Genomic DNA, 11,360 nt, shown 5'->3' with positions numbered 1-11,360 from the left:
GATCATGGCCACTATCAATTTTTTCATCATTTCCTCATCCATATAATGAAATGCTACTCTTATGTTAGTCAAGAGCTTATAAGTCTCTCCAACTATCTTGTTAATGTGCTTTTCTGGTGACAAACTATCTTGGACCAGCACTCCCAAATCTTTCTCTTCTCTCCTTTTTGTGATTAATTCATTACCCAAAAAATAATTCAGTGATGGTCTCCTGGTACTTTTACCCATTTCCAATATTTTACATTTCTTTACATTAAATTTCATTCCCCACGTCCGGCTCCCATTGTGTATCCTATCCAAATCCTCCTGCAGTATTTTACAATCCTCCTCAACCTCTATCTTCCTCAAGATCTTTACATCATCAGCAAACAGACTCTCATAACTGTTCACTCCATCTACCATATCATTTACGTAAATCAGGAACATTACTGGCGCCAACACTGAGCCTTGAGGGACTCCTCTTGTTACTTCCCTCCATCCAGACATCTTTTCCTTTATTACTGTCCTCATTTGTCTGTCTCTCAAAAAGTCTCTCATCCATTCCAGAAGTTTCCCCTTTAGTCCTCCTATATATTCTAGTTTCCACATTAGTCTCTTATGAGGTACCTTGTCAAAGGTCTTCTCTAAGTCTAAGTACACACAATCCACCCAACCATCTCTCTCCTGTACCACATCAATCGCTCTTGAGTAAAAGCTCAACAAGTTTGAAACACATGACCTTCCACTTCTGAATCCAAACTGACATTCAGCCAAAATATTCATCTCTTCCAGATATTTTATCCATCTGTCTTTCAGGATTCTCTCACACAATTTTGCGACCATGCTGGTTAGAGACACTGGTCTATAATTCAGGGGTTCTTCCCTGTTTCCTCCCTTGTAAATTGGTACCACATTTGCCCTCTTCCATTCTTTTGGCACTTTCCCCTCTTCCAGTGAGCATACAATTAAGCTGTGAATTTTATCCGCCAGTTGTTCTCTGCATTCCTTCAGTACCCAATTAGAAATTCCATCAGGTCCTGGGGCTTTCCTTACATCTTGAGTTTCCAGTAATTTATACACTTCCTGCACCTCCACTTTTATATCTTTCATCACCGGAACATTCCTAATCATGTGTGTTTATGTGTGTGTGTGTGTGTGTGTGTGTGTGTGTGTGTGTGTGTGTGTGTGTGTGTGTGTGTGTGTGTGTAGGTTGATGTGTTGTGTGTGGGGGGAATGGGAGGTGGGGGGTGTATGGTTCTGTATGTGTGTGTGTGTGTGTGTGTGTGTGTGTGCGTGTGGCTAAATATGGTCGATCTTCCTGTTTTAAAGATTTGATTCCACGTCATTTTCTTTCTTTTCATTACAGCTTCGTTAAACTTAGAATAAGCCATTATTATACTGATGTACGAAATTCAAGGCCAGAGTGATTCCCCAATCAATGACAATGTGGAGGACAAAGTTTACGTAGCATTAGAGGAAGAAACAGTCAGAAATGATGATCAGGTAATGTCGCCAAAAAAATGTGCGGTATGTTGATGTGTTTGGTGAGTGAAACAATGCTTATATCGGCTATACTGTATTACAGTACTGTGTGAAAACCAATATACTCTTGTACTACATATAAATTCGTATCAAAAAATAAAAATAAATAAATAAATACCAATTACGAGTGGTTTGAAATAGTTACCCCTCCCATACAAAATGTTTTGCCTGGAGCCAGACCCCATTGCAAACCTAGCCAGGTGAGGGTATTCTTAAACCTCAGGTGGGTAATTTCTCTATGAATTTTCAATGTTTCACATTAAAAGTGGAGGTTTGAGTCCCCCCCCCCAAAAAAAAAAAAAGTTGAAAATTTGTTGGGTCTTGGGTAGTTGGTACAGAGTGGCTTCAAAATTAACTTTTATTCATGAGCTTACACAGTGTAGTGTGTTCAACAAAAGGAATTACAGTACAAGTTTATACTGTGTCCAGCCAACAAAACATAAATATACTTTAACTATGCTACATATTTCTGATACACTGGATAATATCAATAAACCGTATTGTAATGTAGAGCTGTTGCTGTACATTACAATACCCACAGAGTGTGTAAGTGCCTGATAACATTTCATACTATTATTCATTCAGGTAGAATAATGTGGCACTAGCCTCAATGTTTTGTTATCAACACCAGACATACTCAATAAGCAGAACAAATAACAATCACTCACATCCAATTCCACTGCACTGAAAGGTGCCAACATTACAGCTGCTGCTGTGGCCTCAGGCTCATCTCAAAGAGAATCCTGATTACTGGGGGACAAAGTTGATCTTTTCCTGCAGTCCACCATCTTTCTTTCAAGAAATACAAAGGAAGCCAAGGGACAATGGCATAACCGATCAGCAGAACCATCATTAAGTCAGTGCCACCACAGGATGAATTCCTTGTCCAACACACTACACTGTATTTCTCTTCACTGTACTGAGCATCTTAACTTCTTTCATGTTTCATGAAAATTCAGATAGCAAGACTGCAGTGTCAACACATTTCATTCTTTGAATCCTGGTGACTCTCTTCCGAGTTTATTCATGTAGCCACTAAATTATTTATTTGGTTCTGGGAAGATTTTTCAAAATGGAGGGGTTTGATACAGTATTAATAGGCCTCTCCAATCACAGAAGCCTTTCCTGGGAGGAGGAGGAGAAGGAGGAGGAGGAGGAGGAAGAGGAGGAGGAGGTGGTTGCAACCCTTGGCTTTCCATTTTCAAAGCGAACTTATAATAAGATTCACCCTAGAATCATGCCATAATTAGTCAATGCCCTGAATGCAGGTGTCCTTAGGGATATACTTGGGCTGATACCACACAATTTCATTCAGCAGATAGATGCTGGCAACTCTTACCCAATCTCTTGATAATAATGTTGCTGACTTCCTCTTAAAGGTTACCCTTACACTGAAGTGACAAGCCTAATAGTTTCCCGTAACCCAGGAAACCACTTACAACAATGGGTGGTAACCATATACATAATCAAATAACTGGGTGATGTGGAGCATACTATGGTGTCCCTCTCAACTGGATGAAGATGCAAATGTAGCATCCTTCCCAGCAGCTTGCTGTGGTGTGGCAAGGAGCTGTCCTTTCAGGAGAGAACACTGGTTCACTGCATGGGCCAGACCTGCAGGGGCAATTGATTACCTGAGGTTGATGGGTATGCTTGGGCAGAGAGACCATAGTTACTCTACTACTACAGTACTACAGGAAAAACTTCTCATACTGAAGGGGCCAATGAGGGTTGTACCTGACCTTTCCAGTGCAAAAAAAAGTCTATCCCAAGCTGAATATATCACCAGAAGATAGCATGACTAAAATGAGAAAGAGGTCCCTGGGAAGCTATCTATCTATAGCCAGATGTCTTATTCCCATAATGGGTGGCCACAAGCAAACTGCCTCCATGTTGCCATATCCCCAGCCTTTTCACTGTCCTCCCCCAAACTTAAACCTTCCTCTCATAAACCTCTCTACTCTAGGCTCATGGGTTTAATACCCGGGTGGGTGAATGGGAAACCTAGACCAAAATTGATCACTGTATCTATGAAAGGCCCCCTAGTGGCATCAGACCCTCCAGTCCAGGCTCTATATCATTTCATTCCTGCCATTGCCTCACCATTTATTCAGCTTAAGACAGACTCTTCAAACTGGAAGGGTTATATACAGCCTTCATAAACCCTTTCAATACAAAAGGTCTTTCCTAAGATGAATAAAATCATCCAGAAAAAACAAGAATAAATTGAAAAGGATGTCACATGGATTCAAGAGGTAAATACTGCAGTCTTAATCATCATCATCATCATCATCATCATCATCATCATCATCATGCACACTTCTACAAATGTTCATTATACACTCTCTGGTCCTTACCCGAAGTTATGCACTCTATTTTCAGTTTTTGCTTTCGGCATAGCCTCTAAATCACTAAAGACTTGCTAGAAGTGTATACATAGGATGGAGACATTACTGAGGATGAGGTGGAGAGGTTTAGGAATCAGGACAGTGTGAATTAGGGAGGGCAGCCTTATGGTGGAGGACGAGATGACACAGAAGTGATTTGTTTGGGGCCACCTCCTCCAGGATTAATGCATTTGGCTACAGACAGATGGACTGACAGATATAGATGGATACAGACAGATAGGTAAGTAGACACTGATATGCATAGTTAGACAGGTTGACAGACAGATATAGATAAGTAGATAAACATAAAAGCTGGATAGATATAGTTAGATAGATAGATAGGGTATGTCATCTATTAACCATTCTGTCTTCTTCAGCACTAATATGGTCTCTCTCTCTCGCTCTCTCTTTCTCTCTCCCCTCCTGGGTTTGCACTGTTGTGGCCATGGGTGGGTGGTACAGCTCAGTAGTACAGTGAAGTAACAAAACTTCCACCTCAAAAAACTGCGGTGGTCCCAAACCAACCTGTGGCTGCTTATTTCATAATCGTCTTCATAATGTCCAAGTTCACACCAGACTTCTGCAGGATCTGTAAGTAATTACAATAGCATACATAAAATACATAAAGTAACATACATAAAGTACATACAATAACTCACATAAAATACATACAACACATAAAATACATACATGAAAATTACAACGAGCCTCCTCTCAAGGAATCCAGATATTGAGGTCGGCACTAGCTAAGAAATCTTTGATGTACTGTATATTAAGATTTGTAAAATGTGTGAGTCTCAGCTAGGATGACTCAACTTACTTATGGCTGATTTTTCTACCCAAGAATGATGACTGTGTGGCTTTACCATCCAGTTCTGGTAGCAGGTAATGGCAACCATCATCCACTCACTTGGCTTACGTGCTACAAACTTCTTCCCTCACATTTATCATCCTATCTCTGTGTATGACCTCCTCTATTCCTATTTTTCCCATGTCTTCTTGTCACGTTTTATTAACATGCTTTCCACTTCAGGTGCCTCTACACTCGAGTGACAAGCCTAATGGTTTCCTGTAACCCAGGAAACCATTTACAAAACTAGGTGGTAAACATACAACCACATAATGGGGTGATGGGTAGCCTGTTATGATGCCCCTGCTAACTAGGTGGAGTGACGCAAATGCAGCAATCATCCAGGAACCAAACTTCCACACTTTTCCCCACATCTTGCTGTTGCGAGGCACTGTCAGCAACAAAGAAACATCAATTCACTGCATGGGATAGCCCTGCATGAGTGGTTACTTGCCTACAGTTAATGGGTCTGCTCAGCCAGACAGACTGGGATTGATCAACAACAACCATTCAGTTCTATATTACCCATTCAGACTCAGGGGGGAGCTAGTAAGGGATGCCTTTGTGCAATGGCACTGACATCTTGGGTGGCTCTGCTGCCTGGCTATGCAAATGACCCTCAACTCTCTCACTATCCCTGAAAGGGGGATGGTGGACTGCATGGAGGGGAGGATTTTAGCCTTTTTTTTTTTTTTTTCTGTGTGTGTGTGCATGCGTGCTGACAGATAGATACATAAAGATGAATATAGACAGATATAGGATATTTATGGGAACTATACTTACACTGTTAATCCTGTAGTTGCCAATGGCAGTATAGTAATCCTTCAGCAGCCTCACCAACATAATAATCACCTCTGTTGCCAGATGTGCATCAACTTCTGTCTTCACCATGTGATGTGCCTGAGGGCAGACACAAGTTCTACCTGTTAATCTTGAACTTCCAGCTCATTCTGTTCATCTTATCAGAAACTTTTTGTGACCTGAAGGACCAAAGATATTCTACTGGTTTATTTTGCTACCTCTAGAGCAATGGTTCCCAAACTTTTCCAATCTGTTGTCCACTGGACAAAATACAGTAATATCCATGGCCTCCGCCAACATCTTCATATAAAGTTGCCAAGCATCTCTGCTTGACTGGGCATGTTGATATAAAATTCTAACAATTCTGGTGATTAAACAGAGATGCACTGCTTGCATGTCAAAGAATACTGAGAAAGTGAACTGAACACCCTCAAGTTTCTTATGAACTTACATTTTTGCTACCAGTTGTGTAATAGTTGGCTGAGAAACAGTAAGCTCAGAGAAGAGATCACCTTAGACATGGAGGTGATTACACACTGAGTTTGATTCTTAACAGCCTGGAAAACCCCTGTTCTGCATACAGGTATATGAGACTAACAGAAACATACACACAGCCAGTATACTGTAGCACTCCAGACTCACCCCAAACTCTAGGCTCTGTTTTTCCCTTCTCTTCCTATTTTCCCCCATCTTTCCTGTCACTTTTTATTACTCTTCTTTTCAATTCAGGTGACTCTACACTGAATGACTTGCCTAACGGTCTCCAGTAACCATGGAAACCATCTACAATGCTGGGTGGCAACCATATAACCTAATAATATGATATGGAACTTACTATGGTGCCCCTGTTAACTGGGTATAGACACAAATGTGGTCCAATCTGGAACCAAATCTCCTCACTCTTCCCAAAACCTTGTTGTAGTGAGGTGTTCTGACACACGGGAACATTGGTTCAGTGCATGGGATGGCCATGCAGGGGCAAATGCTTGCTGCACTGATTGATGAGAAAGCTTGGCCAGTCAGACTCAGGTTATTCAACAACAACAATCCCAAACTCTGCATGGATCTTCTTTCAGGTTGTTCTATGACAGAGGTCAGCAACCCTTAAAGCTAGAAGAGCCATTTATTTTAACGTTTCATAAAAATGTTGTACTCTCGGAGCCGCAAAACAAATAACTGTCTCATAAACCAAAATCTACAGTACTTCTAAATCTAAACAAAACATTACGGTGATATTGTTCGATCTACTTATATTCACAAAGCAATTCAAAATAAAATAATGTGTTCTGTAACTTATTCAGTATGCTTTAATATAGTTATTTGATGCCTTCGTTCTGAAAGAATGAGTGATTATTTATGAAGCTCCTGGAGCCGCAACAGTGTCCTAAAAGAGCCGCATGCGGCTCCTGAGCCACAGGTTGCCGCCCTCCGATCTATGACAACTGAGTAACTTCAAAAATAAGAATTTATTTGCACAGCCTCCAGTTATGTAATGCACAAGATAGCCGAAAGAAATAGGATTTTTTTTTTTGTTACCTTGGCAAATAATTATACGGTTTTCATCAGTAAATCATCCACATACTTATTATTATCCCAAGAAGAACACTATCACCCTCCAAGGGGACCTCAGACCCATGTCTTGAAGCCTAAGTTCTAGATCAGTGTATGCTCCATTTCACTAGGCGTTCTTTTTTTTCTAACACTTTTGTACTTACTGTTCCCGTTTTGGATCCTACTTCATAAAATCTTCAAATAACATCATTACAGTGAGTCTTCAATGTACGAAGGGGATGGGGATTAAAAAAAAATAAAAAATAAAAAATAAAATAAAAAAAAAAACTCGTGATTCGAAATTTTGTATATAGGAATGATTTGCCCCACTGAAATATACACACAGAAATGGGAGGACTCATTCCAGGACACCCTCAGACAACCCACCTAAACTTTACCCCTCCTATTTTGAAGTAAGTATTACCTGCAGAAGTAAGTAATACCCGCAGATGTAGAGAACAAGGTGACCATTTTCTTGTACATCTCCTTTTTCTTAGTCACAGTCCCAACGGTGGAAACTGAAAGGCCTAAAGCACGCCCAATCTCTGAGACTCCCTGCCCCTCCTTGTGGCGTCTTATAATTTCCAATTTCCTCTCCAGAGTTAGAGTATGGTGCTGCTGGTTCTTTGCAGCGGGCTCCCCCGATGCTGGAGGTAATGCAGGGGGCTTGGGAGGCATGTCTAAACAGTACGAAAATGTGTAGAGCTGCGAAAATATCCTCACGTACAGCAAAGCTGCGAGGAGGGACGTGGACTCGGTTCTGGGACAATTCGCCGTGAAGTCAATTCGCCATGAAAACATGGGTGATTCCCCGTCAGGACGATTCTCACCTAGGAAAGCGTGCTAGGTCAGCAAGTTTAGTGGGGGCATGTATGCATTGGGGGGGGGGGCATATATACATCGGGGGTAGACATATTGTAGGGGGGGTACAATAGGTCAAGGAGAAGGTGGAGGGATATGGTGGATAGGTGTGTGAGAAAGAGAGGTCTGGAAGTCAGTAAGGCTAGGAGACTGACAAGAGCTCGAGCTGGCTGGATGAATATTGTGAGGAGAAGCACATGATCAGGGATCTGGCACACCTTTTTAACGTGACAGCGTCTGGATTGACTTTATCGGATAAGTTTATGTGACGCTACAATAATTGGTGAATGTTTTTCTCGTATCAGATAGTGCCAGGATTCCGGGGACTTGAAGATGAATGAATGGAAGCGTGGCCCATTGGACTGGGCAAATTTGGGCTGTCTGGATGCTGCTACTCCTCACCCAGCCCTAGGATGGGAAAGGAGGTCTGGATGATGATGGTGATGATGATAGATGATGATGACAGATGATGATGACGATGACAGCTGGCGAATTTGTATGCTAAACTGTAACCATATTCCTTTCAGACACTGTAGTAAGAGGGACCACAGCTATATTTCTGTAAAGTTACAGGTTTACAGCTTTTGTGGTTTTCTCTGAAATTTACAACAAAGAAAACACTAAGCAGATTTGAAGCTGGTACTTTTCACTAGGCTAAATGACAGAACATTGAGCCAAATTTCTCAGCAAGCTTTTTAATCACAGGATTTTCATCCAAATCGCTGTATCTCAATTAGTTTCTGAGATATATCATTTTCAACTATGCAATTTTTGCACCAAAAATGAGTAGCTGAGCTTCAAAAATAAGTCAAGGTCATTTATATTTGGCACAAGCACTTGAGTTACCCTAGGGTACCTTCCTGTATAAAATCATCAAGCTCTTAGAAATAAAAAGTGCAGAGAAAAATAATTCATTCATTCATTCATTGCCAGACGCCATGTATCCCAGACGGGGTGGCCAAGGGCTCAGAGTTAATTGTTTTTTACAGGGAGGGGCACTAATCCTCCACCAACCCCACTTGACGTAGGGATGCCAACAGCATCTGGTGTTCCCAGGCGGTCACCCATCCAAGTACTAACCAGACCCAACGTTACTTAACTTCGCTGATCGAACGGGAAGCGGTGTACTCAACGTGGTATGAATAATAATAATAATAATACTAATACAAACACAACAGACTTTGCCATTTCTATGGCAAAGCTTAATAACAGTAATGATGATGATGACCATGATGCTGCTTGACTTACCAGCTTCTGCAGGACCCTGCCCATCTTGCCCTCTGTCAGCCCCTCTGAGTTTGACAGACTGGCGAGGCTTTGTGGTGGTGGTGGCCGTGGTGATGATTGTGGTGGCGGTGGTGGTGGTGGTGGTGCAGTAAAGTTTATGGGTGCTGTTGTATTGTGTGGCCGTAGTCCTTGGTCCCTCTGCCGGTGTTGTTGTATTCGCTGCTTCAGCTCTCGCTGGTAATTCTCCTCATCCTGCATGGTCACCTGCCGCCCACCAGAGGGACCCCTACCAGGCCTTGGATTCTGGCTCTGCCAGTCGAATTTGTCAGTCGGCCAGTTCCTGCTGTTCTGAACTGGGGGCAGCAGCGGCATCTTCCTACAGTACAGTGTGTATACAGTATTAGTAACATTTTCAATGTCTTCTGCCCATTTCTGTTTCTTCATTAAAATCCATCTTACATACAAACAGGGTGCTGGAGAGGGACACCTTCATGGGGTGGCACTGATTTAACCAGGTAGTTCCACTGCCCAGTTATACATCCTCAACTCCCTGCCTATCTTCTCCCCCCCAAACAGAGAATGATGGACTACATGGGTGGGCAATGTCTGCCTGCAGTCCACTGGCTTCATATCTTGATGTGTACAGGATCACATCAACAACAACAAACCTACCAGTAACCCTATGTAAGAGGGATGGTATGGTAGAATAAGACAATACTACAGTTTTACATTCTTTCCACAGCACTTCTTCATGACTAGTGATATATAAGCAAATCGCTTTTAACAGTTCAGTGGAGAGATGGTAATTTAAAGCCAAGTTAAAGAGAAAAGTGTGGAGGCTACCTGTATGGGGGAGGTGGGACGGAGAGGTCCTCCTGCACTGAGCGTGAGAGTGATGGCGGTGGGATGGAGAGGTCCTCCTGCACCGGGAATTGCTGTGGTGGTGGTGGTCCGCCATGCTGCAGCTTCAACAGTTTCTGGACAATTTGGTGCTCCTGCTCTGTTTTCCTCTGCTGTTCCCTCAATTGGCGATGCTGCTCATCAATTAGCTGCTGTTGCTGCTGCAGCTGCTGTTCCTGTTTCTCCAGCAACCACATTTTCTTCTCATCAGGGGCCCAAGGTTGATCAGGAAGCTCACCATCACTGCACAACAACACAGATAAACAGCATGAGGTGGCAAGGGGAGGAAAAGGTGCTCAGAGAGAGGTGGAAACAAGGAAGTGGCAGCAGGACGACAAAGGTGCTCAGAGAGAGGTGGAAACAAGGAAGTGGCAGCAGGACGACAAAGTGTAGAGAAAGAAGGAAACAGATAGAAGTGAGGGGAAGGGCAAAGTGTAGAGACAGGAGGAAATGTACAGGAGGGAGGGAGGGGGAGGGTAAAATGTAGAGAGAGGACAGAGGAAGTGAAGGAGGGAAGAGGAGGACAAAGTGTTAAGAATGGAGGAGACAAACAGACAGAGAAGACAAGGCGTTGAGAGAGGAGGAAACAGAAAGGACAGAGGAATGGGGTGGGAACTTAAGGAGAGAGGAATTGAGGGAGGGTCAGAAAGTAGAGGGATGACGGAGGCAGAAGCTCACCAAATCACTGCCCAACAACAACATGGGTGAAAGGGAACAGCACAGAGGGAGGGGGTGATGAAGAGGGAAGACAGACAGACAGACAGACAGAGAGACAGACAGACAGACAGAGAGACAGACATACACAATGAAGGGAGACAGGGAGGGAGGATGGGGAGGAAGTAGATGAGGCAGGAGGGACAGAAGAGAGAGGGAAGGAGGCATGGGGGACAGAAGGAAGGGAAAGATTAAGGGAGGGAGGGAAGGAAGGGGACAAAGAAAACAGGTGGGAAGGAGGGAGAGATGGATGGAGGGAGGGAAGGAGACAAAGGAAACAGGAGGAAAGGAAGGAGAGGAATATAAGGAAGAAGAAAGAACAAAGAAAGCAGGAACAAGAAGAAGAAAGAGGAGGAGGAGGAGGAGGAGACTGGGTCAGTAAATGGTTCTGCATTGAATCAAAGTCAGGAATGAGTTTCAAGATACTGAGTGGGCTGGGAAATGTGTGAGAAACTTGAAGAGGCTTTTCTTGGGATAAGTTTTGTGTCATATTGTTTAAAAAAGCTCCAACATGCTTGTATGTGTCAGTCTTGGTCATCTAATGGTGG

At 42.9% G+C, this 11,360-nt stretch overlaps 1 protein-coding gene and 1 pseudogene across 1 annotated transcript; both read right to left on the bottom strand.

Annotated features, from left to right (window-relative positions):
- Nucleotides 1–4,406: 4,406 nt before the first annotated feature.
- Nucleotides 4,407–10,330, bottom strand: LOC145395420 (uncharacterized). Its single transcript, XM_080269028.1, has 4 exons — nt 10,042–10,330; nt 9,220–9,574; nt 5,542–5,658; nt 4,407–4,497 (listed from the first exon to the last, which is right to left on the bottom strand). Exons 1-4 carry the CDS (start codon nt 10,293–10,295, stop codon nt 4,444–4,446), a joined length of 780 nt encoding a protein of 259 aa, XP_080125154.1. The 5' UTR covers nt 10,296–10,330; the 3' UTR covers nt 4,407–4,443.
- Nucleotides 9,003–9,121, bottom strand: LOC145397012 (5S ribosomal RNA; annotated as a pseudogene).
- Nucleotides 10,331–11,360: the final 1,030 nt, after the last annotated feature.

Source organism: Coenobita brevimanus, chromosome 4 (genome assembly GCF_032717465.1).
Source record: "Coenobita brevimanus isolate Jiangsu-jjx chromosome 4, ASM3271746v2, whole genome shotgun sequence".
Classification (NCBI taxonomy): Eukaryota; Metazoa; Arthropoda; class Malacostraca; order Decapoda; family Coenobitidae; genus Coenobita; species Coenobita brevimanus.
This window is presented reverse-complemented; position numbering and strand designations above follow the sequence as displayed.

Coding starts and splice junctions, on each gene's coding strand:
- LOC145395420 (XM_080269028.1), bottom strand. CDS start 10,295: ATGTGGTTGCTGGAGAAACAGGAACAGCAGCTGCAGCAGCAACAGCAG. Junction 5,659..9,219: donor GCAGGGTCCTGCAGAAGCTG/GTAAGTCAAGCA, acceptor GTCTGCCCTCAG/GCACATCACATGGTGAAGAC. Junction 4,498..5,541: donor GCAACTACAGGATTAACAGT/GTAAGTATAGTT, acceptor AATTACTTACAG/ATCCTGCAGAAGTCTGGTGT.